This window comes from Toxoplasma gondii, chromosome III (genome assembly GCF_000006565.2).
Source record: "Toxoplasma gondii ME49 chromosome III, whole genome shotgun sequence".
NCBI lineage: Eukaryota > Apicomplexa > Conoidasida > Eucoccidiorida > Sarcocystidae > Toxoplasma > Toxoplasma gondii.
This window is the reverse complement of record NC_031470.1, coordinates 1,821,488-1,845,652: the sequence shown is the minus strand read 5'-3', so window position 1 is coordinate 1,845,652 and position 24,165 is coordinate 1,821,488. Positions and strand designations below refer to the sequence as shown.

The window sequence follows — 24,165 nt, the reverse complement described above, 5'->3', positions numbered from 1 at the left end:
ACCAGGAGAAACTGGAACCCGTTTGCCTTCGTAAGGGGATATGGGGAAAACTCGAGAGTTTTCTGTTGCCGATTTTCAGTTTTTATCCTCGTTTTTGTGTTTCTCCTATCCGAGCGCCGAGGTGGGGAGAGAGGATACAGTATGGCGAACTGGCCGATTCGAGGCCGTGTTTGTTGCAAGCGGTTTCCTTCACATTTTCTGGCAGCAAGTTCCCGACACCTTTCCTTTTTTTCTGTGTTTAACTCCTACTCGTTTGTCTCAGACTTTCGTTTTTCCTGAGCTGTCGGGGCGTCCGTACTCTGCCGCTTCGACATCCTTGCAAAACGGCCCCCGTGTGCCAGCGCCGTCGACTTTTCTTTTCCCGGCACTCACTCGTAGAAGTCTGCCTTTTCACGGAGTCGCCTTTCCGCCAACGTCGGTCACCCTCTTTAGGAGGTGTGCTCGCGCGGGTCTCCGACCCTTATGTATTTTTGCAGGCCCGTGGCGTTGTCTATTCGGTGGTTTTCCACGTAGTTTCCAGATTACTGCAACTCACATCGAACAACCGTGCACTCTTTTCGCTGTTCCCCTTCTCCTCCGAATCTACCATGGACGCTGAAACGCCGACGTCTCCTCCTGCGTCGGGAGAGTCCACGACCGTCGGTTCTGCAGAACCCCCCGCTCCCGTCGGTGTTTCGGAACACCCCAGTGCAGGCGACAAGATGGAAGCGTCTCTCGAAGCAGCGAGCGTCGAGTCCGTGTCTCCCCACTCAGTTTCCTCAGATCCGATTCTTTCGGCCGACTCCTCTTCCTCCTGCCCAGACGGGGACGCTGCTGTCGAGAGAGAAGCGCTGCTCGCACAGAACGCGCAGCTTCGCCGGCTTCTGCAGCAGCAGGCATCTGAGCTGGAGCGCATGCGCGCGGCCTCTCGGGATCCGCGCGTCTGCGCCGAGCCTGGAGACAAAAAGGCGTCGAAGGACAAGGAAGAGCCTGTGGCCGCCGCGGCAGCAGAGGCCCTCAAGAAGGAAGACGAACTCACTGCGCTCAGACAGCAGCTGCGGGGCGTCCAGGACCAGGCCATAGAGCTGCAGACTCGCAACGACCGACTGGTTGTCGAGCAGCAGCAGCTCGTCGAGAGCTTGACGAGAGAGAAGGTGGAACGCCTCTCCGCAGAGAGGCACAGCCTCGCGGCAGCTGCGAGCGCCGCCTCTGCAGAGGGCCGGCAACGCCTGCAACAGCAGCGGCTCGAGATTGCGGAGAATGCGCAAAACCAGCTGAGAGAGCAGTTGACTCTCGCGAGGCAGGAGCAGCAGCAGCAGCTCGAGGAAGCTGCGGAGGCTGCACGAGTCGCCGCCAAGACGAAGGCCGCACTCGACGCGAGGCTCCAAGAGGCGCAGGAAGAAAACGAACTCCTCAGAAGGAAGGCAGAAGACCTCGAAGTGAGCAAACGGGGAAATTGGAAACGCGAACAGGGAATCCAGATCTCAGACGAGAGCAAAAGGGGATACGTGATCGGATGAGAGAGAGGAATCGAAGAAAGGAGAAGACGGGAGAAGAGAGCAGAATAGGTGTGCATCAGTCGGGGACAGAAGTGACAAACAGAAAACGCATGCGACGTCGAGAAAGCATGCCACAGCTTTGCGAGTTCGAGTAGCGCAGTCTCAGACTTCGTGTGGAGCTCAAAGACCAGCGCCGTCGTCCTGCGAGAAGTCTAGCTCAAACAGAATGATTTCTACGTTGCCTGACACCTAGTTAGTGACTGAAGGACCACTGGGAAGCAGAGACTGCGATGGGAACGACTGACGGATGGCACGATTTAAGAATACATGTCCGCTCCTTCCGTAGTCATGGTACTCACGAGGGAAGAAGCACAGAGGCATTTCGAGAGCAGAGGATTCCAGAGAGAGAGACGGAGACACGGCGACAAAGAGCCGGAAGGCGTGAGGACGCCTGCTGACAGAATTGGGCGAAACGCCTTCCTCGTCACTCTCTGCCCCAGCTTCACGGATTCGCTGTCTAGGAATTTGCGCTGTCTCTTCACTTTCGAGTTGTCCTCTTCGCTTTTCTCCTGCCGCCATTCTTCGCCGTGGCCTGTGTGATTGGTCGCGGTGTCTCTCTGTGCTCGCGCCCGGTTTTTATCTTTTACTTCCCTTTTTTCACCTTTTTCATGCCTTTTCTGTTCCCTGCCTCGTGCCGTTTGTTACTCTTGCTATGGCCTCTGTCTTCTTTACATCGTCTCTGCTTTCTTTTTTCTGTCCTCCTTTGTTCCTCTTAAATGCCTTTTTGGCCTTTTTTGTGCCTTTCCACTTACAGTTTGTCTCCTTCGCCCTGCGTTTCGTCGTTTTTTTACTCCTCTTCTCCCTTCTTTATGCGTTCCTGCTGCTTCCTGGCAGAATCTTCTCCGCCAGCGGCAGCGAGAGTCTGCCTTGGAGCACGAGAAGGAGAAACAGGAACTGCTGGCAGCTCATGAGGCCGTGGCACTCAAGGAGGAGCTTCTCGCGCTCAAGACGCAGCATGTAGAAAAACAAGAAAAGTGCCTCCAAGTGCTGCAAGAAAGCAACGCCCAACTTCAACTCGACAACCAACGACTTGCCACCCTGGTATGCCCCCTTCTTTCCACAAAACAAGGTGCACAGAATCAGACTCTGGACGCCACACAGATACACACACACATATATTTGTATGTATTTGCATATATTTGAATATTTTTGCATATTTTTGTATGCATTTGTATATATCTCTTTATATATATATATTCCTGTGCGTAGGGAGCGACGTAGACACACGAAACGAGACAAGCGCTTCATATAAAAGACGAACAAACGTCACGACTGTACACTGTGAACTGCAGAGATTCAAGAAAATATGACAAACATTACTAGATGTATTTAGGCGACGGCAAGACATCCGGACTTTAGATCGGTTGGGACAGGATATCAAACCTATATAAATATATATATAACATATATATAATATATATAATATATATGGATCAACTTATATGTGTGGGTGCAAACGTATATATGTATACGTGCATGTACATGCATGCGCGTGACAGTGTGAGAATTGTCTGTGTGTCGGGGGAAACGCTTTGGCCGTTTTTGTTTACCTCGGAAGTACATCCATACCGCTCTCGGAGCCTCTGTGGAGTTCGGACTGAGGCGGTTTTCCGAGAGGCGACACAGCCCCACTGCCGGATTGGCTGTCTCTCTCGTCCATCTTCTCTCGCGTTTTCCGTCGCGGACTCTGAGCGCGTCTCTCTCCCCGTTTCTGTCTGGATTCCTTTCCTCTCTCCCTTCCAACCTCGCTGCTGGCTCGGCGTTCTTGAGAGTGCTCAAGCCTCCATCGTCTGTCTGTGGAGACTGTGGGCTGCGCCGTCTGCGCGGCGCGGAGTGTGTCGCCAGCGTGCAAGCGGTCGAATCGGCTTTGCTGTTGCGCAGGTCGAGGAGAAAGACAAGGAGTTGTCTGAGTTGAAGGAGACTCTCGCGCGCGTGGACGGGAGCGCCACGAGCAGCCAGAGCGGCCTGACGAAGCTGGCGGAGGCGGCTGCCTCTCCAGGCACTGAGTTGCCGGTGCCTCCGCGACTCAGTCGAGAAGAGGCTGCGCTTGTGTTGGAACAACGTCTCGGAGACAGCGGAGACAATCCGCTCTCGAGCTCAGCTGTGAACGACAAGATGATTGAACTCGTGACGGAACTCGACGCCAAGACGTTCGAGGTACTTTTTGTTCCCCACAGTCGTCTTCCGAAACAGAAGAACGTTCCACAACACTCGTGCAGGTTTCTTCTGTGCTCCCCACACACACATTAAGCATATATATATGTATATATGTATGTATATATGTCTAGTATGTATATGTCTATGTCTGTGTCTTCACCTACATCTACATGGACCTCTCTTCACATGTAGAGACATATCAATATATACATGTATATATGTATATGTATATATATGTATGTATAATTGGATAGTTCGGCGCGCGTAGTCAAGAGATATGTGCCAGTGTATTTCCGCAGCCTTTGTTCGTCTTCAGGGGAGTACCCCGAGAGATGCGTACATACACACCTGGGATGTTGTCGCTCTCAACGCGTTTGAACGTTGTTCAGCCGACGTTTTGACTGCGCAGAGAGGTGAAGCGTTCTTGTCTTTTAAGCGAGAAGCCTGCGGCCGTGTCGAGGTATGGAGGGAGTGCTATGTTTTATGTGACAAGGAGCGGCCGGCTCCGTCATGTCCTGTAGTGGCATTTGCGCGCCTGCACTCCCTCGCGGATGCGTACGGCTTTTCAGTGCCTGGCGGCGAAAGCGCGACTGCTTCAGAGAGCGGAGGAAGCAGCGAACTGGAAGGCGGCGGCTCTTCAGTGTGAGAGCAGACGAAAGGAGGACGCGGCCCGCGTGGTGGAACTCCAGGAGAAAAATGAGCAGCTTTCAGGTCGCCTGCAGCAGCTGTTGCTTCTGCATCGACGCGAGGAAGAAACGTCTCACGACTTGCGAGTCGAGGTGAGAAACGCAGTTTTCTTCTCATTTCTCTTTGCCCCCATACACCTCTTCCCTTGTCGAACTCGAGACTGTTCGTCTTCGCCTTCGCTGAGCTCGACTGTGGAAAAGGTTCGTTCGCTCGAGGGAGAAGCGGCCTTCGTTCCCTAGAGAGAACGCATGCACCTGAGGAAATGTCTTCTGAGGGAGGCGCCACTCACGAGGTGCACAAGGAGTCGTCGGGGGAGGCGGGGGCTCGCACTGTGAACGAGGAACTCGAAGGCCTCCTTCGTCGCGCTGTCTGCGAACAGCGCGGCATCGTCCCTCTGTAGATCTCAGGATGATCCAGGTCGACGAAGAAAGAAGATTTACTTTAGGCTGCAGGGACGCCTTCGTTGTCTGGCTCCGATTTAGGTGGACGGGGCTCTCTTTCTTTCTCTTCTTCCTCGAAAAGGACGACGCTTTTCTCTCTCGTGCCGAGTTGTTTCGCGCCTCGTTTTTGCCACACAGCTGCTGTCTGTGCGCGTCCCCCGCCGAAACAGGGACTTTGTTCCTCGAGTTGGCGGTGCGTCCCCAAACGCGTCGTCAGCTTGGCAGAAACGCGCCGCGGCTCCGCCCACTTACCCTTTTCTCTCCTCGGGTGTTGCGCTGTTCGCCAGCTCCGGCAGAAGGACGACGAGGCGCGTCGGTACTTGCAAAGGAACGACGAACTGCTTCGTCAGCTGGCGGTTGCGAGCTGGGAGGTGCAACGTCTCTCTGGAGACGCGCACTGCGTCTCGAAAGAAAGACCTGGACCGTTCGGAGGAAGTCTCTTCGGAGTCGCTGCGGCTTCCCATCAGAAGAAGGCCCTCGACACCGATGGAGCCTTCGCGCCGAAGCCTGCGGGCGGAGAGGAAGAAACCGACGTCGGACTCTTGAGCTACATGGAGGTTCTCGAGCATAACAAGTGAGAGCAGGGAAAACCGGAAGAGAAGGCAACATCGGGAACGAGAATCTGTTTGGCTTTTCTCGACGTTTCTGCAAAAGGGAGAGACAGCCGGGGGCGGTCCTTGCGAGAGACGAACCAATGGAACGTCTTTCGTTTTTTCTCGGAACTGTTTCTCGTCCGCCATCCTGCGTGCGTCGTGTCGAACGTTTTCCCCGTCCTTTCCAACGCTCCTCTTTCTTTCTTTCTTTTCACCTCTTCTGTCTCCCCTCGCCTGCTGTTCTTCAGCGCTCTCCAGTTGAAGCTCCTGCAGTTGACGGAGACCGAGGCAGAGGCGAAGAGTTTGGAGGAACGCGAGAGAGAGGCGCAGCTCGCGCAGCTGCAGCGGGAGATCGACGCGCTCCAGAACGACTTGCAGGGTGTACAGACCGAGCGGAAGGAACTGGTGGCTGCAGTTCAGCAGCAGCTGAGGCAGCGAGAAGAAATGCAGGAGAAAATCAAGGAACTTGAAGCTCGACTCGCGGTCGCCTCCAGGCCGTCGCTGGCTGAGAGCGACGACGCGGCTGAAGACGCGAGACAGCGACCGACAGGGGCGGCAGGAGACAGCGCAGGAGCCACGAAAGACGCAGATGACGGAGGCGCCTCTCAAGACGGACTCCGACTCTCCAAACTCATCGAACAGGTGAGAAAAAGAATGCACGTGAGGTCCGCTTGTCGCACCTTTGAATTCCTTCGTTTCGAGGAACGGAGGCTTCGTGCCGGGACCCTCGGCGGTTCGGCTCTCTCTCGTTTCACGGGTCCCCCTGCCTTCCACTCTCCGAAGCGCAGTCAGGTCCGCGCTTGCTCTCTTCTTCTCGGTTTGCCGCAGCTGCAGGAGGTGGCGGGAGTCCTGGCGGCGGAGCAACAGCAGAGTCGCATGCATCGAGAGGACCTGCAGCAGACGCGCCAGCAGCTGGCGACTCAAGAAGCCACGGCGAACTTCTTCAAACAAGAGTGCACTCGTCTGCAAGGCAGTTTGGAGCAGGTGAGCCTCCTACAGCAACAGACAGCGGCGCGCGTCGCGGCGGCGGAGGAGAAAACTCGCCTTCTTGAGGTGACCAAGGAGGAGCTGCGGGGTGAGCTGCTGGCCGAACGCGGGGAGAAGAGGAGGCTACAGGCAGAGGTCGAGGAAGTCCGCCATAAGTGGAGACTGGAGGAACTGAGCACGAAAGAGCTACAGCAGCAAGTTGATCGCAGCATCGAGAAGGAAACCGAGACGAAGCGACAGCTGCAGGAGCAGCTGGCGACTCTCCAGGTGCGCGTCGACTTCTCCCAGAAACAGAACATTGCCCTCTGCGAGCAACACAAGAAGGACCTTGAACTCTTGCAAGACCAGCTGCAGAAAAGCGCGCAACTTGCGCAGAGCCGAGAAGAACAGGCGACGGCGCTACAGCACAAAGTCGAAACGCAAACCGAAGAAGTCCACGTTCTGCAAAGCAAACTGAGGTGAGAAAGCCACGGCAGTCTGCGCAAACAGGTGCCGAAGACAGAGAAGGTGTGTGGAAGGAAACTCGAGAGAGGAGGGATGAAGAGGACGATCCGCAGATACAGGCTCGGTTTTTGCTTCTCTACGTTCCTCTTTCCGGTTTTTCCCCAACCTCTTCTTCCTCGTCTTTGTTCTCTCTCTTATCGTCTGGTTCTCCCCCTCCCTCTGAATCTCCTTCCGCAGTTTCTTCTCTCGCGTCCTGCATCTTTTTTCACTCGCATGCTCGTGCGGCTTTTTTGGCTTTTTTAGGTCGACCGAGCAGCAAGCCGCGGATGTGCGTGTGCGTTTGGAGGAGCAGAAGAAGTTGGTGGCGTTCCTGCAGCGCCGGGCCTCGAGCTCGGCCTTCGGGACTGAACGGCGGGAGGGCGAAAGCGAGGTCAGTGCGCACACAGAGGCCAGCTGTACAGACAGCCGAAGCTGCACAGACAGCCGGGCCGCGGGAGGGTCTCTCGAGGAGTGTCTGAAGCTGCAGACGCAGCTGGCTCAGCGTGAGGCAGAACTGTGCAAGTTGCGAGAAGAAATCGAGAGCTGTCGCACTCTGAAGGAGCACTGGGAAGACGTCGCGAAAGAGCAGCAGAAGGAGCAGCGCGTCACCGCCGAGAAACTCGCAGAAAGCCAGGAATCTTGCGCGGAAGAGAAGAAGAAACTCGAGGAAGAGAGACGGAAGGTTGAGACACTCCTCCGAGAAAAGGAAGACCAAGTAAGACCGCGGGGGGATAAAACTGAGGAGGAGACGGAGCAAAAGAGGCGAGCCGAAGAAGGAACGCAGAAGAAGATGGGGAGTTGACGGAGAAGGGAAGAGGAGGAAGGAGACAGGAAAGAAAGGAGAACGGAGAAGAGACGAGGGGCGACGAGAGATAGAAAATGAAAGAGAAGGAAAGCGTACACGAATTAGAGAGAACAAAAGGGGAGAGGAGGGAGACAGAAGCAGAGCCGAAGAGGACAGTCTTAGAGAGGGACGAGAGAAAAGGTGAGTGGGAAAGCGAGAAGAAAGAGGACGCAGAGAGAGGAGAGATTGAGCAAGAGAGGAGGAGAACTGAAGAACGCGGAACTCCAGAAAGAATCCGAAAGAGAAGAGCGTGGAACTCGGAGAGGAAAGGCCGACGAGGAAGTCGACAGAAAACGCAGCACCGTGTGCCTGCACCAGAGAACACTAGTGCGGATACACCTGAGGATAATACTCAAGAGACAAGATGAGAAGGACGCGGGGTCTCCCGAGAACTTCTTGAAACAGGCTCGCTGGTGGTACACCAGCTGACACTCCACAGAGACAAGAGGGATTGCGAGCCGAAGAAACTAGAGAGACATCCGTCGAATAGACGCCTGTGTGTGTTGTTTCCAGCAAGTGGAAGTCGGGCGCTTGCATGCGGCTCTGGAGGCTCTGAAGCGTCGTGAGGAAGAGCAGCGAGCTGCCTCACAGGAAGCTGCGGAGGCGGCAGTGGCGGCGGTGGTGGAGAACTTGAAGGCCGAGACAGCGGCTTTGCGGGGACAGTTCGAGGAAGCAGAGAGAAAGAGAGAAGAGGTCGAACGGTGCTACAAACGAGAACGCGAGTCGCGCGCAGAAGACGTCCGCAGAGCCGACGACGTCCACAAGGAAGTCCAGACGCTTCGGGAGAAGAAGCGAAAGCTGCAAGAGGAAAAGGAAGAAAAAGAGGAAGCCTGGAGAAGACAGAGGTACGAGACAACGCTTGCACACAAGGCATGCTGTTTAGAGGCAACCACTCAGGCTGTGTACAGACAGGGACGCTGGAGTTCATCGCCTTTTCGATTCCTGTGTGTTCAAGTCATCTCTCGCTCTTCATTGGGGTTTGGCTTTCTCTCTGTCAGTCTCCGGACGTTGAAACTGCACGCAAACGGAACGTATGTATAGTTGTCTATCTATGTCTATATATGTCTATGTTTATGTACATATCTGTATTTTTCTGGAAGGCTGCCTTGCAGATAGTCACGGCTACAGACTGTCTCTTGATTTTGGTGTCGACTCTGCATGTGGTGGCGTCGTAGCTTGGAGAATCGTCTTTTTACTTTTTTGTTTTTATTCCAGGCTGGAGGCCGAGGAGGAGCTGTCGACGCTGCGTCAGCAGAATAAAGCGCTGCTGCGTGACGTCGAGCGCCTCAAGATCGACTGCAAGAACTTAAATGAGAAAATCGTGAAAAAGTGAGACAAGGCATTCTGGACAGAAAAAGGAAAGAGCAACTGCCTGCAGTGGGGTGTGGAGAGTTTCGAAAGAAGCGACTGACAGACAAACATTGCGCGTAGATTCACAGTGCAGTTCTTTCTCTGCTCACTGTAGGCTCGGCCTTCCTCGGCTGTGAACAACGACGGGGATAGGCGCGTCTCCAGTTAAACATCTGGACGCGCCGTTTCTGCGGAGTGGACCTGTAAATGTTTTGGGCAGAGAGGAAGACACACAGAAAGAGGTTCTGCGAGAGTCGAGTTCTTTCGGGAGTTCTCGCATGCGTTCTGCGCTGCTGTCTTCCACGATTCATTGAGAGGATGCTGTTCAGCTGCATCTCCCTTTAAATCGTACGATAGACAATTTCTGTAGAAGCGAGTTTTCTTTAAAAAACATTTGAAAACCGGGATGGAGTACCGAGACACTGAATCCAAGCTTAGCGGTCAACTGGTTCTACTTCGAGTTTGAAATTGGAGATCTCGTAGTGACTGTCAGTAGTTGAGTGCCTTTTTTTTTCAGTGTTCGTGAACGACCCTTCTGCGTTGCAGACCCCCAGCTTCCCCCTTCTCTTTGTCGTTCTTTCTTTCTTCTCTGGCTCTTTTTTCGCCGCTTCTCCTGTGTCAGCATCATGCGGCGCTTTCGCGTTACGCAGACTCGCTGCCTGCACTCGGCGACTCGTGGTATGCGTCAGTCGGCCGTTATTCCTTTTGTCTCTGTCATGTCGCTTTCTCTAGCGCTTCCCCTCTCTCGCTTCCTCTGCCTCCCTGTACACACATCTCTCTCTGTTGCTGTCCGTCGCGCCTCCTCTCTTCTTGCTTTTGCTTTCCCCTCTTTCCTCTCCTTCTCTGCGTCGTTGCGGCGGCTCTCGGTCTTTCCTGCCTCACGTCCACGCCAGCGCACCCGTTTTTTCGCTCAGCACTGCGGCGACCGCTGCACCTGCTGCCGAAGCTGGATCTGACGGTGGTCTCGACGCCGCAGCGACTCTCCTTAAAGTTCGCCTGGAGGAGGCCAGCGTCATGCGCGTGACGATGGAGGAGGAGCTGCATGCAGCGCGTCTGGAGATGGCGAGGAAGGAAGTCGAAATCCGGGTGCTGAAGAAGCAGGTCGAGGAAGGCCGGGCGCAGCGCCGCGCCGAGGAGAAGCGCATGGAGGAGCTCGAGAGCGAACTGCAAACCAAGCAGATGAATCAAACGCTGCTGGGCAAAATCCCGACGCTCGAACTCGACAACGAACGCCTCAGAAAGGTGGGCAGAATGCACTTTGACACACCGAGGGACAGCGCGGTGGGCTACGAGCGCGGCGCGGACGCGTCAGAGCCGCAGACGGGGAGGCGTCGCGTCGCCGGGGGAGAAAGCACAAACCGTTTAGACGTTCGAGAGGCAGGAACGCTGTGTATCGCTGGGTGCCTGCTTGCTTCGGTTGGCCAGACGGCGAAGCGAAGCTGCTCGCGAAAGAACAGCCAGTTTTGTGCTGTGCGCCGGTCCCGGCCGTTATTATTATGTGAGGTGCGAGGGGGTTCGCTTCCTCGCGTATTTCTCAGGCGAGAGAAAAACCTGATCAGAGGGGAACGCAGACTTGTTTGCTGCGCCAAGAGTGCATTTAGGACCTCTCTTTCGCGATAAAAATTGCCCTTTTCTCTTCAGGAACTCGAGGCGGCACACGAACTCCAGAGGAAACAGCAGGAAGAGCTGCAGCAGCAGAGGCAGCAGCTGCAGCCGCTGATGCTTCAGACGCGACAGACGGAGGCGGCCCTCGAGGCGGCAGAGACACAGAGGAAGAGCCTCGCCGCCGAGGCAGAAGAGTGGAAGCAAACCTACCAAAAGCTGATCAAAAAGTTCCAAGGGGTGAGCACTATATGCTGCGCCCGTTTCCATGTCTATCGCTGTCTGCACACTTGTACATCCACTCATAAATACCCATATACATCCGTATATATATATATATATATGTATACGTATATATATATATATATATATGACTTGGTGAATGTCTGTAGGCAGACAGCAGTAAACATATATCTCTATCTATATGCATGTATATATATGTATGTATACATATGTATATATATGACTTGGTGAATGTCTGTAGGCAGACAGCAGTAAACATATATCTATATCTACGTGTATATATATATATATATATATATATGTATAAAAATGAAGAGACGAACGGGAATGTTTGTGTAGGTGGACAAGAACAAGATTGAGCAGATGCGGGGAGAGAACGAGCGTCTCCAGCAGCAGTTGCAAGCCATTGGAGCAGAGCGGGCCTCTCTCACAAATTCCCTCAAGGTGAGAAAACGTGATGTTTTATGTTTCTTTCTTTCTTGAGCCTTTCCTCCCTCGAAGGCCGAAACAAACATGCTCAACACAGAACATGACCTCTCATCGCACCAGCATATATAATATATATATATATATATATATAATGTATCCCTATTCAGATGTGTCCAGATTCCTACGAAATGCTGATATATATATATATATACATATATGCATTACAGTATTTATATATATATATATATATATATGCATTACAGTATATATATATATATATATATATATACATATATATGTAATTGCATATATGGATACGAGTGGGACTCTGCGGACATCCGGAGAGCGGCGTTTTGTAGCACACCTCGGAGCGCGCATGCGAGGCGGCGTTTTGGCCTCGGGGAGCGTCTTGGTTTCTTGGCCTGGGAGAAGAGAGTCTGCACAGGGTGGCAAGGCCGACTGTGTTTTGTGTCGTCAGGAGAGCCAGAGTCGTCAGAGCGAGCTGGAGTCTGCGCTGCTCCGTCAGCAGCAGCTGTCGAGACAGCAGGCGCAGCAGCTTCAGCAGCTTCAGGAGAAGGCTGGGCGAGAGCAGGCAGCGCTGCAGCAGCAGCTCTCTCAAGCGCGACAGTCGCAGGCGGGGTCGGAGCTGTCGCGTTTGCTGGAGCAAGAACGCAGGAGCAACGCGCTTCTGCGACAGCGCGTCGAGCGGCAAGACGCGCTGCTCAAGCAATCGCAGCAAGCGAACAAGCCTCTGTCGCCTCAGGTGGCGGCGGCGGTGGGCCGCGTCGCCCGCGTAGGCGTTGTGGCTGTCGCGACCGCCGGCCAGGCGCTGGAGGCGACGAAGGCGGCGACGCTCGCGGCGCAGGAGCAGCAGAAGATGCGGAGTGTGTTGGACGCGGCTGCGGCGCAGGCGCAGAAGGAAATCCAGCAGCTCCAGCAGCAGAGACAGCAGCAGGAGAAGGCCCTCGCGGCGGCCGAGGCGCGTGTGAGGCAGCTGCAGGCGGAGAAGAGACAGACCGAGGCGGAGAGAGACCTGCTTCTGAGACAGACTGGGGAACAGGAGCACCTGCTGCAGCAACATGCGCTGGCGAACGAGACGCAACTCCGAGAAGTCGAGAGACTCGCCGCAGAGCTCCAGGCCGCTAGACACCAAATGCGAGAGATGCGAGAAGGAGACAGAGAGCGCGGACAGGCAGACGCAGAGGGGGAGGCAGAGGAAGAGGGAGAGATGAGAGGAGAAGAACACAGAGAGGGAGAGATCCGAGACGAAGAACACAGAGAGGGAGAGATCCGAGAAGAAGAACACAGAGAGGGAGAGATCCGAGAAGAAGAACACAGAGAGGGAGAGATCCGAGAAGAAGAACACAGAGAGGGAGAGATCCGAGAAGAAGAACACAGAGAGGGAGAGATGAGAGGAGACGTAGAAGGAGAAGTGAGTGTTTCGCTTATTGAGAGTCAAGGCCAGGAAGTCGAGATGGAGGTTGTGCATGAACTGGCGAGTGAAGAGAGACCAACGAATTCCTCGCCTCTAGGCCACAGCCACACTGAAGAGCTGGAGCACGGAACCGGAGAGACACCTGCGTCGACTCTCGGCCTCGAAGAGGAGACAGGACAAGAGGAGACAGGACAAGAGGAGACAGGACAAGAGGAGGCGCTGCTCCTCGCATCTGAGGGCGGCGACGCTTCTGGGCAGCACCAGCGCGTCGGAGGCCAGGAAGCAGAGACTGGGGGGCTCTCTCTGTCGCAGGAGAACGAGGAGAAAGGAGCTCTCGAGGAAGGCGAGGCCTCGGCTTCACCCGAACCTGTTGCAGATGAGGGAAGTGGAGAAATGGAAGTCTACCACGAAGAGACTCCACACTTGCCAGAAGAAGACGCGACCCCCGAGAGCCTCGAGGCCGAAGAAAAAGATGGCGACTCGCCTTTCCAGGGGGAAGCTCTCGCCGCCGAGCTCGGATCCCCCGACGCGGAAGGCGCTGACGGCGATGCCATCCGAGAGGGGGTCGAAGAAGAGACAGCTGCGAAAGAGGAGGAAGTGGAACAGTAGAGGGAAAGTAACAATCTCGGATAAGGAGAAGGAAATCCTGCATGTGGAGAGGAAACAATGTGAGCGATAGAAGGAAATTCTGCTTGTGAAAGAGACGCCACAGTGTGACGGATAGGAGGGAGAGGAAGCCGATGAGTGTTCGACAAGAGGGAGAGAGAACAGATGCGTTCGCATGCTGTGGAGACCCTTTGAATGCGAGACTTGGCCGAGATCCGAAAAAGAGGAGACTTCGAGAAGTCACTTGTTTCTTCTAGGAAACGTCTTGTTTTTCGCCTCGTGTCTCGTGTGGCGCAAAACCAGTTTGTGAATTTCCTTCGATACCCGGCGACTTTCCAGGATTCCGCCTTTGTCGTGCGGTTCCACTTTTTACTCGTGCTTTCCTCTCCTTTTTCGTCTCTTTTATCTGGTGCTGTCTCTTCTTTCTTTTCGGTTTTTGTTTCCTCGCGCCTCGGCGTGTGTGAGAGGCGCCTCTCTCGAGAGAGCTGAGACCTCCAAAGCTCAGAAAGGGAACGGTTTGCCGAAGGATGCTCAGAACTTTGCATGAAAATAGCGACTTGCCACGAAGAAACTGGGGACAGCAGACACATCACAGAAAAGCATGTAAAGCCCTGCGAGAAAACAAGACCTCGACTCCTCAAAGAGAGACCTTGTTTTACATGGCCGTAGCACTCACTGGGTCCTTGTATTTGTTCTCGACACTCACCGTCACTTCTCTCTCTTGGTCTCGGGGGAAACTTGCTTTCCAGTGCTCGTCCGTTGCTCTCTGCTGTGTGACTCCAGGACAATTCATTGAAAAAACCCGGTCTTGTCCTTTTGGTCTCTCTAATAATCACCTTTCTCTCTGTATTGAACGAATGCATCGATCGATATCCATTCCTCTCTGTTGCTATATAGCTACAGTTACCTATACTTGTCAATGCCTATATATATATATATATATATATATATATATATATATATATATGCTGGCGACCCAAGCACATGCATATGACAATGTCTGTGTGTACAAGCGAATGGGCATATCGTTCTGCATCTTCCTTTCTCCATCTGCATGTGCATCTTTACCTCTTCATTTCTCTATATCCACTTATTTCCTTCTACATATTCATCTGTCTCCCTGTTTGTCAGTGAACAACTGCCTACATAAAACAACTGCTTCTGATCTCTGGATTTCCGTCGACGTTTCGCCGTTTGCCTGCGCACATTCTTTTCTTTGCATGTGCATGCATAGTTCGTTCTCTCCTCGGGGCGTTTGTTAAAAAGACAGAAGGGAGAGGACTCGCGAGCTTTACAACGAACGCAGCTGGCGATCGAAACCGCCTCCCATACGTCCCACGCACATTCGAAAGCGGAGACGCCTTACAAAAGAGACTCGCATATAAGCCGACACTCGACCCGAAGCCCCTTACACGCCTGCACACAGATCCCTATCGATGGTTCTGTTGAAGCAACCATAGCGGAGAATAAACACCGCAGAAACACAAAATTTCCACTCTTCACACGACGCAGGACCCACCTGCCTGTATCCGCCGAAAATGCCAAACCCATTCTCCCGGCACTTGAAGAATTCTACATCTTACAAGACCATATATATATGTAAAGGTAGATACTGAAGTACATCGATATGTATATATATATATATATATATATATATAATTATATACTGAAGCACGTATATCTATACAAATATATATATATATATATATATATTTATACAGTCCTATATTTTAAGACATGCGTTTGTTTGGAAGATTAGTAAGGGAAGCACGAGGGAGGTTGACCTGAAGGCTCATTCGAGCTCTATTTCTCAGCAAGGGGAGTGAATCCTGAGCTTCAGCGAGCCCGTTTGCCTCGACTGTGTTCCTCTCGCTCACGTAGCGATTCGTTTCTGTCTTAGCTTTCTGTGTTCCGGAGCTCCTGTCGCTTCCTGCGTGAGGGCAGAAAAGAGCGTGACGGGCGAAGCAGCTCTACAGAAGCTGCTTCTTCGCTCTTGGTTTCAGTCTTTCAGAAACTCCCGAGAGCCTCGACCTTGGGCCAGATGAAGGCCTGGAGCTCGTCTGCGTACTTGTAGTAAATTGTGTCGGGCGAATTGTACACGCGACAGTTGTCGAACATCAGCAGCAGATCTTCCTGGAACGCCTCCTTCGTTCTGTAGTCCCCCTGAACATGAAAAAAAGAAAGAACCAGGACAAGCTGCTCCATTTGACAGGAGAGACGCGAGAGCTCCTGTCGCCTGGCAAACCTCTCAGGCCACCGCAACGCCTCAGACGCGCTTCAGCCATACTTGCGAACAGTGGTAAGACATCTGCGAGAAGGTGGGGGGACATCAGAGATCCTGCAGAGACATTTGAGAGACATGACCGAGCTACCGCGAAGACGACAGACAGAAGAGCCAGAGTGCATGAACAGAGACGGGAGAACATCTACGGAGACCCCAGACACACAGTGTAGAGGACCCAAGAGAGAAAAATCGAGAGACTCCTGAAAGACAAGGATGTACCATTGATACACATGGAAGCGAAAAGCAAGACGCACACGAGAGACAACGGTGACGCAGTTGACGAAACTCAAGAGAGAGTCGAAGAGAGGCACTTGAAAGACACCAACGCGAGAATACCTCCAACACCACAAAAGCACTGAGACACTGCAGATCGTCCCAGAAAAGCCGAAAAAAGAGGCAGCTGCGCGTTTGTCTCTTCTTTGTCCAGTCACCGCCCCATAGATTACATTTCGATTTCGTTTTTTCATGGTGCTGATGTCGATCGGTCTTCGCACGACCTCGTAGTAGTCGGGGGCCTCGCTGACCGAGACAGGTCGCCGGAAGGGCCAAGAGGAAGAATGCTTTTCCAGAGTTGACAGAAGCGCCGCAATCTGCGCCTTGAGTGACGCAGCGCGCAGGCCCTTTTCGCCCTTCGCGAAGCCCGCGCGCCCGAAAGGGCCCTTTTTGGAGCCCAAGGCGCCCGTGCGCCCGCCGGGAAGGGCCCCTGACCCTTGGGGCGCGGCCCCGACGCGCCCCGAAGACAGCAGCAGAGACAGCTCGCCATTCTTGTTTAGTTCGGCCAAGCCCGGAATGGCCGACGGCATCAACAGCTGACCTGGATTTTCCTAAAGAGCGAAAGACAAGGCGAGCGAGAGAAGGAGCGACTGGAGACGGTGTTCACTCCGCCTGTCTTTCTCGCACTAGGTGCTCCTCGTCGCGCCTGTCTGTGCCGAGCTCGTCACCTTACGGTTTCCCTCGCGCAGTTGCCCGCAGCCTTTCTCCCTATTTTCCTTTCGTTCATTGTCGTTTTTTCGCTTGTTGCCCTACCTCCCTTCCTCGCTCTCCCTCTACCTCGGTCTCTCCTCTTATCTCTCTGTTCGTTTGCCTCCGCGGTCGTCTCTTTGCTTCCTCACCTTCCAGAAAGAGAGAGAAGGACAGACGACTGAAGGCGCGGATTGCTCAATGCGTCGCTTCACTGCGAGTTTCTGTAGCGCGAGGAGCTGCGAAAGTTTCAGGTAATTTATTCGGGTGCTGAGACGACACTCCATCAACGTACCGCCGTCGTAGTCCTTGATGTAGCCCAACCAACGGTCTCGCGGCATCGTTATCTTGCTGCTGAAGCCCTGCTTACGGAAATACCCCACTGCAAAGTTGTCTTCACAAATGCAGAAAAACACAAACCCAACTCTCACACATACACGATCATGGCGCAGGTAAACCCATTAATACATAAATACATAAATACATATATATGTATCTACATTTATGGCCCATGGAGAGAGCTTTACACCTTAATACATAAATATATAAATATATATATATATATCTACATTTATGGCCCATGGAGAGAGCTTTACACCTTAATACATAAATATATAAATATATATATATATATATCTACATTTATGGCCCATGGAGAGAGTTTTACACCTTAATACATAAATACACACATATATATATATATATATATATAGTTTTACTGTACGACTGGAGAGGGTGACTGAGATGTGGAGTACCTGCGTAGGTGAGGAAATATTCGATTCCAGATTTCTTCACATGTTCCTTGAGATGATTCATGAGACGCGTCCCGTAACCCTTGACCTGCTCAGTAGATGTCACCGCCAGGAAAGCAATTTCCGCGAATTTCTGAAAAACCAAACGACACGCACTTCCTCGGTCTTCGTCTCTCTTCCCCGACATTTCCTTTAATCCCTGCCTTGTCAATCTGTGTCCACCTACTTCCTGTCTCTCGGCATTCATCGACGCCTGTTCAAAAGCTATATATATATATATATATGTATGTATATGTATATATTATGAATGCACAAGTATGTATTTGCATGCAGTATATGTATACGAAGCTGGAGCGAATGTCACCATACCGAAAATGATTCCGCCATTCACACGCCTGCCTAAGTCCAACTGAGTAGTCAGCTGCCTCTTGCCTAGGTGCTTCTTAGGGACTGTTTCGCGAGTGTACGAAACTCCACGGAACTATACGCGAGCAGATACGTTGTGCCGGGGAGACGTCCACTGGGCCAGAGCTGTCTACGCGCGGACTGCTGTTTTCAGGGGAGTTCTGACTTCGCGGAAGTAGGGGCGGAAGCAGACTCCTCCGATGACGCGGCCTTGCTTGCAGAGACAGAAGGTGAAGTGGGCTCGGTCAAAAACGAGCCGGACGATGTACTCTCGCGGCATCTTCGGGAGCTGTCGAGAGAAGATGTTTTTCACCGTCACCAAGTGCCGCATGTGCAACGGTTGCCTGTCGTTCGTCACGCAGCAGAAGCTGATGATTCCGAGTTCCTCTTCGCGCGCTCCTCCCGCGTCGCGGTGCAGAAACCCCAAGCCTGTCTCCGACGGCAAGATCGACTGGACGAAAGGAAGAAAGAAAAAACGCGGAACGTCGCGCAGCCGAAACAGGCAACAGAGGATACACAGGAAGGCAGAAGGCAACGACGAGGCGGCGGCAAGGAAAGAGAGAAAAGCAAAGGAAAAGACCGAGAAGAAGGAAGAGAAGAAGGCGGAGACTGAGAAGCAAGGAAGAGAAGAAGGCGAGGAAGCGGAAGGAGAGGAATGAAAGAGAGAAGAGAGAAGAAAAGAGACAAGCAAATGGAAGGAACGGAAGGAAACGAAATGGACAAAGAGGGCGAGAGAAAACAGACAAGAAAAAGCGAGGAGTGAAAGCAGACAAACGGAACATGGAAGGAAAAAGACCGAGAGTGCGAGCATCACCTCCGATACAAAGCTCCACCTACAAGTACACTCTCAACCAGGCATGCACAGAGACGTGGATTGAACATGGAAATGCACAAATACACTTGCGTAGGAATGCAAATCCGCATCGGCACACTCGCGTTGCCTGTGGGGCGACGATGGAGCGGGGGGTGGTTGGCATGCAGGACTATCTGAAACTGGAGTCTCTCTCTGTGCGCGCGTACTTCGAGGCGACTGGAACGAACAGCGACGGCCCGGTGGAGAAGCTCCTCTGCATGCGAACTGGAGAGGCCGACGGCGGCTGCGAGGGCGACAACGAAGCGTCGCAGCTCCGTCCCCACGACGGTGTTGGCGAGTTCCTCCAACAGCGCGGGCAACGCCGCATGCAATGTGTGAAAAATGAACGACTTCCCGAAGAAAGACGCGAGCCCCAGACCTGCACAAATCCAGACAAAGCAGGGCATGCCGACACCCCTCGACAAACCGCGCGTGCTGACGGTGCAACGTCCACCGTCAACATCAGATAAATACGCAAAACTATATTATTTATATATTTATATATTTTTATATTTATATATATTCATACATATACATATAAATATATATATATATATATGTATATATACATATATATATATATACATATATATACATATATATATATATATACATATATGTATGTATCTGAATGTTTTTATATGTGTTTCTATCTGACGCTCTGTGTCTATCTAGTTCTCTCTCGTGTCTGTCAAAGACGTACGGAGAGAGATCGCGAAAACTCCTTGGAGACCTTAGACGCGAACGCGCATCCCATACGTACATCACACTTTCCAGCATGCAAACATATACACAACTCTCCCTGTTCACGCTTATATGTGCATACATTTGTATATATACATATACATATATATATATATATATATACATATATATATATATATATACATGCAGATATTTATATATTTACAAACAACCATACAGTTATATATTTATATGGCTGCACCTTTTCACATTCACTTGTAGCTGTGCCGTCATACTGTTACAAAAAGTACGCGTGTAGACACCCGCTGACGCGGGCGACGCGGTCACGGAGCGAAAGCGGTTTTGGACCTTCTTCGCTGAGTCGCCAACAAATCCAAACGAAATACATCTGCGCGTAAAGGTCCATGTGGATCTGCTGCCTCTGACAGTTTCTGACGGTTCGCTACTACACACACCTTTGTAGGTCGACTCAGAACCTGACGCGTGGACGTTTGCCAGCTACCTGTTGGAGCGCCTTTCATAAGAAAGGCTTTCCATTTTTCGTAGAGGATGTCGTACGGCAGAATGCCGTGGAGCGTCCACGCAGCGTCGTCTTCTTGGCAGTCGCAGAGAGGGCAGGTTTCGAGCCGAGGGTCTCTTCGATCTTCGCTCTCGTCGCTGTTCCGAGCTGTCTCCGCCCCAGTTGTCTCTGCCCACGCAACATGTTTCTCGCGTTGCGCAGGGGCTCCCTCTTCCTCTTTGTCAGGAAACGTTTCCTCATTTCCTCGCTCTTCCGCTGGCCGAGAAGAGACACCAGAGTTCGCGCGTGACTCGGACTGCTGCGCAAACCCCACAAACGCGTTGGATCCACTCTCGCTTGCAGGCGTCCTCGTCCGGCCGCTCTCTTCTCTCGTCTTCTCTCTCGCTGCTTCGTTCTCCTCACTCTCCTCGTGCAGACCGCCTGGCACCCTGCGATCGGAGTATGTCTCGTCGCTGGCTGCCTTTATTTCGCCGTTCGCTCGGGCACCCGCGGCGTCTCCACCGCTCCTCTCTCCGTCCTCGGAAGTACAGTTCGCCGAAGCAGAGAAACAAGAAACAGAAGAAGAAACCGCGTTGCCGCGCCCGCGGCTGCATGCAGATGATGCACTCGAAGAGTGGGGCTTCTTCTTAGGGTCCTTCCGTTTTCTCGGCGGCTCCAACTGCTGAATTTCTAGCGCCGCGGCGACGCTCAGAACGACTTCTTTCAGCTGGAGATATAGCACGCGTTCCTCGTCGGTCCCCGCGTTCTCTTGTTCCTGCTTGACGCCTCGAACGCCATTCGCTTCTAGACATCGACGTCCAGCTTGCTGCGGCCCTGGCTCCCTCTCCGTGTCTCGCGGATCGTCGTTCACATCCTCCCGGTCCTCTCCTGCCGTTTGTCCCCCTCCGCCGTTCTCGAGCCGCTCTGCATCTTCTCTCTCGGCTTTCTTCACCTCGAGTGATCCGTTCTCTCGCTCCCGATCTCCGACTGCATGCGCCGGCTCGGGCATCCCCAGAGGCGCTACGCCATTCGCAGCGCCTGCGCCCTCGGCTCTTCTCTCCTGGCATGCGTCCCCGTCAGCTGTACGTACACCGTCCGCTGCCTCTCCCGCTGCCTCTCCCGCTGCATGCTCAGTTGCCCCAGGGTGTCTCCCCTCAGAGTCCGCGGACTCGCCGACAGCCAGCGGGCCGCCTCCGTGGTCTCTTTCCTTCTCGTGGTGGTCTCGCCTCCTGGCCGAATCCGCTTCGTCTCCTTTTTTGTCTCTCTCCGCATCCGAGGCCGCATGGCAAGAGGCCGCTTGGTAGGGGGCGAGGAGAGAGGCAGTGTGAAACATTTTCGACAGCTGGGTCGAGGGATCCTTGGCAAATACGACGAGGATGTCTCTGAGAATTTCCAGAATATTTGGCGACTCACAGCCTCTCCACAAACTCTCTTCCACGTGTACATTTCCTGCCAGACTGTCCAGCGTCGCTTCGCTGGCCAGGTCTCTCGGCGGCGCTCGAAGGAGACGCGAGCAGGCAGAGACAACGGAGACACTTGGTGTGTCTGGACACACCGTGGGGGCCGGCGCGAGAGCAACAGGATCGCATGCCGAGAAAAAGGGCCAAAACGGAGACGGCGAAAACAAATCGCCTTCATCGAGAACGCCATCCTCGCCAACGAATCGATCAACGCGACAACTCGACCCTCTGGCTGCGTCTGGCGTTTGTCTCGCGTCTCCTCTGGCTTCAGCACTGGCTCGTCGCCACTCCACTGCATGCGCAGCAACGCCGAGAGGGCCTCGCTGCTCCAGTCGACCTCCACTTGTCCACTCGCGCTTCACACGCTTCCTGCTCTGTCCGCTGTCTCCATCCCTTGACGCTGGAGACAAGCCTCCCTCCTTTGCGCGAGGCTCCTCGGCCGCCGAGTGAGTTCGACCGCTTGCCTCCTCCGCTCGGTCTGCAGGCCCTCTGGAGCGCTTGCGAGTCCCCACAGCCTCCCCTGCGTCGGCGCCATCGCGGGGGCAGGGCACCGTGAGCTGTACATCCACCTCACGCGCGGGAGAAGCCGGACGCGGAGCTTCGGCGGAATTCGCCGCTTCGAGGAATGCAGGCACTTCGACAGTCTCCATTTTCTTGCCTGGAAACCGCAGAAGGCCCCCTGCTCTGCTCTTTCTTCAGACACCGCAGGAGAAAAAAGAGACAGGCGCGTCACAAGCACTCATACGCATGGGAGCAATACCGATACACCCGTCTACATCTACACAGTTGTACAAATGCCATCTACATATGCACATCTAGACATATACATACATATATATATACATATATATATATATATCTGACGATCCAGACGTGACTGTTTTTTCTACAGAGAGCTTGGCGCATGCATTTAAACCTGGAGAGAAGTCGTTGGAGCGTCTCTCCTCCTCACTTTGTGAGTTTCCCTTTGATCCATCGACGAGGTCGCATTCACAAGAACACCGGATGGGAGAGCGGAGACAAGGCGTGGAGGCGGACGAAGGTGGAAGACGCGGAAGAGAGGATAAACGCATCCGCGGAGGCTTCTTTTTTCCGGCAGGAGAAGCGAGGCGCCAGCGCGACGCACACTCGAATGACGCGAGACCTCATCGCCCTCCTGTTCAACTCGCCGAAGAAGAAGTCTCTCTTTCGAAAAGCTCTGGGAAGAGAGAGGCCAACAGCTCCTCTTGAACGCTCGCGAAAAAAAAGGAAACCGCGGACAACTCGACGCTGAGGCTCCGAGCCGCGAGTCTCGACGGCCAGGTATAGGGGGGCATATCTACACCTCAAAAAACTCACACGGCGGGATGTCGACGGAGTTACATCGGAAGCGTTCATTGAGCAGAACGGCCCTCCACTCCAGACGGGAGACTTTCTCTTTCCCTGGTGAATCTCGTTGTCTCTCCTGTTTGAGTCTGTCTTTCAGTTTCTCTTGTTTTTCATCATCTCCGAGAAGTCCGCTGTGGCGGAAGTCCGGCAGATGACGCAGCGACTCGGAAATTTTTCCTCTTCCGCGGGAGGACGAGAGCGGCAAAAACACGGGAGAAGCAAGGAACGTTCCGTCAGAGCAGAAGCCGCTTGTGCGCGGAATCGTCCAACAGAGAAGGACTGACAGTTTCTTCAGCAGTCGACCGTGAATGTCAAAGAGGATGCCATTTCGCGAAGACAAGAGGAGCGTAGCATGGCGCGCAGCTTTCGGAGCGCGAGCACCAGACACCAGCTGGCTCTGTGCACCCGAGAAGGAAGCAGTTCTGCTTTTTTGCATGGAGAAAGCAACCGCTTTTTTGCTTCTTCTCGCCTGGAAAACCGCCGTCTTTACTGAACTGCTGTCGCCCTCCACCTCGGCAAAATGCTCCTCTCCTGTTCTGTGAGAGGTGCAGCATTCGCTGCGCGAGGTGACTCACGGAAGAATCGCAGCGTCCTCTCTGTCTTCTTTTTGCCGCTTTCCATCGGAAGCCTTCCCCTCTTCTCCGTTTTCTCCACTTGGTCGCTCCTCTGCTAGGTTCTACCTTCTCTCCGCGTAAATTCCTCGCCATTTCACCTCTGGACCTGTGGCTCCCGGACTCACGCGCATGCAATTTCCTTCGCTCTCCGGTGTGCCAGGACGAGAACGCGATCGGGTCCCGTCTCTCGCGAGTCTCTCTCGCGTAAATAACGCAACTGCTTTCCGTGGACGAGAAAGGAGTTCCTCTGCTGCTTTTGAAGCTGAGAGCCAAGAGGGAAACTCTTACAGCGACTCCCTGTAGTGGAGTGTACGCACACCCGAGGGTGTCTTCTTGAGGCTTGGCTTCGGACTCGCTCAACATTTCATTCTTTTTTTGTCAGTTGAAACGACGGAGACACACAACCGCGCCAACGCAGAAACTCACAGTCACAAATTCTCAGGATTCTCGAACCTCGAAATTGCTCTTTTGACAGTGAATCGACGCTGCACTGTCTTTTTCCTGCCGAACTGTGTGTCTCGTTCGCCTGTCCTCTCTCCTCTCTTCTTCTCGCGATTTGTTTTTTCGTCTCCTTCTCTTTTCTCCGTTGTACTCTTCTCTCTCAATCTCGTCTGTTCTTTCTCCGTCGGGTGCCTGCCTCCCTTTTCCTTGTCTCCCTTCTTTTTCTCTTTTGTGCACACTCCAGAGAAGACTCGTTGGATTCCGCGGCAACCGCCTTTGCCTCTTCCTTTGCCCCTTCTCCCTCGGTCGATGGGGAGGATAGTCTCGTCTGCTTCCCTCCCTTTTCTCTCTTTTCTCCCTTTTCTTTCTTTTCTCTCTTTTCTCCGGTTTCCAGCGCTCGCGCCTCCTTCGGACCCTTTGACCGGGGCAA

At 53.3% G+C, this 24,165-nt stretch overlaps 2 protein-coding genes across 2 annotated transcripts; one reads left to right on the top strand and one right to left on the bottom strand.

The window, feature by feature from the left end:
- The first annotated feature begins 20 nt into the window (after positions 1–20).
- Positions 21–14,983, top strand: TGME49_254570 (hypothetical protein). Its single transcript, XM_002369470.2, has 14 exons — positions 21–1,418; positions 2,373–2,579; positions 3,420–3,695; positions 4,265–4,474; positions 5,110–5,396; positions 5,664–6,057; positions 6,244–6,860; positions 7,150–7,600; positions 8,243–8,574; positions 8,945–9,058; positions 9,994–10,321; positions 10,721–10,921; positions 11,264–11,368; positions 11,832–14,983. The coding sequence occupies exons 1-14, from the start codon at positions 588–590 to the stop codon at positions 13,395–13,397; spliced, it is 5,919 nt and encodes a 1,972-aa protein (XP_002369511.1). The 5' UTR covers positions 21–587; the 3' UTR covers positions 13,398–14,983.
- GCN5A (histone lysine acetyltransferase GCN5-A) lies at positions 14,593–24,162 on the bottom strand. Its single transcript, XM_018781065.1, has 8 exons — positions 22,265–24,162; positions 19,856–21,970; positions 18,816–19,027; positions 17,962–18,246; positions 17,394–17,523; positions 16,791–17,032; positions 16,203–16,502; positions 14,593–15,557 (listed from the first exon to the last, which is right to left on the bottom strand). The coding sequence occupies exons 1-8, from the start codon at positions 22,383–22,385 to the stop codon at positions 15,402–15,404; spliced, it is 3,561 nt and encodes a 1,186-aa protein (XP_018638126.1). The 5' UTR covers positions 22,386–24,162; the 3' UTR covers positions 14,593–15,401.
- Between the last annotated feature and the right edge of the window lie 3 nt (positions 24,163–24,165).

What these genes read in the sequence shown, in the direction of transcription:
- GCN5A (XM_018781065.1), bottom strand. Translation starts at nt 22,385, where the DNA reads ATGCGTTTATCCTCTCTTCCGCGTCTTCCACCTTCGTCCGCCTCCACG. An exon ending in TTCGTTCCAGTCGCCTCGAA is followed by an intron (nt 18,247 to 18,815) that starts GTACGCGCGCAC and finishes CCTTTCGTCCAG; the next exon opens with TCGATCTTGCCGTCGGAGAC. An exon ending in TCCGCCCCTACTTCCGCGAA is followed by an intron (nt 17,524 to 17,961) that starts GTCAGAACTCCC and finishes TTGGTTTTTCAG; the next exon opens with AAATTCGCGGAAATTGCTTT.
- TGME49_254570 (XM_002369470.2), top strand. Translation starts at nt 588, where the DNA reads ATGGACGCTGAAACGCCGACGTCTCCTCCTGCGTCGGGAGAGTCCACG. An exon ending in ACCAACGACTTGCCACCCTG is followed by an intron (nt 2,580 to 3,419) that starts GTATGCCCCCTT and finishes GCTGTTGCGCAG; the next exon opens with GTCGAGGAGAAAGACAAGGA. An exon ending in AATGAGAAAATCGTGAAAAA is followed by an intron (nt 9,059 to 9,993) that starts GTGAGACAAGGC and finishes TTTTTCGCTCAG; the next exon opens with CACTGCGGCGACCGCTGCAC.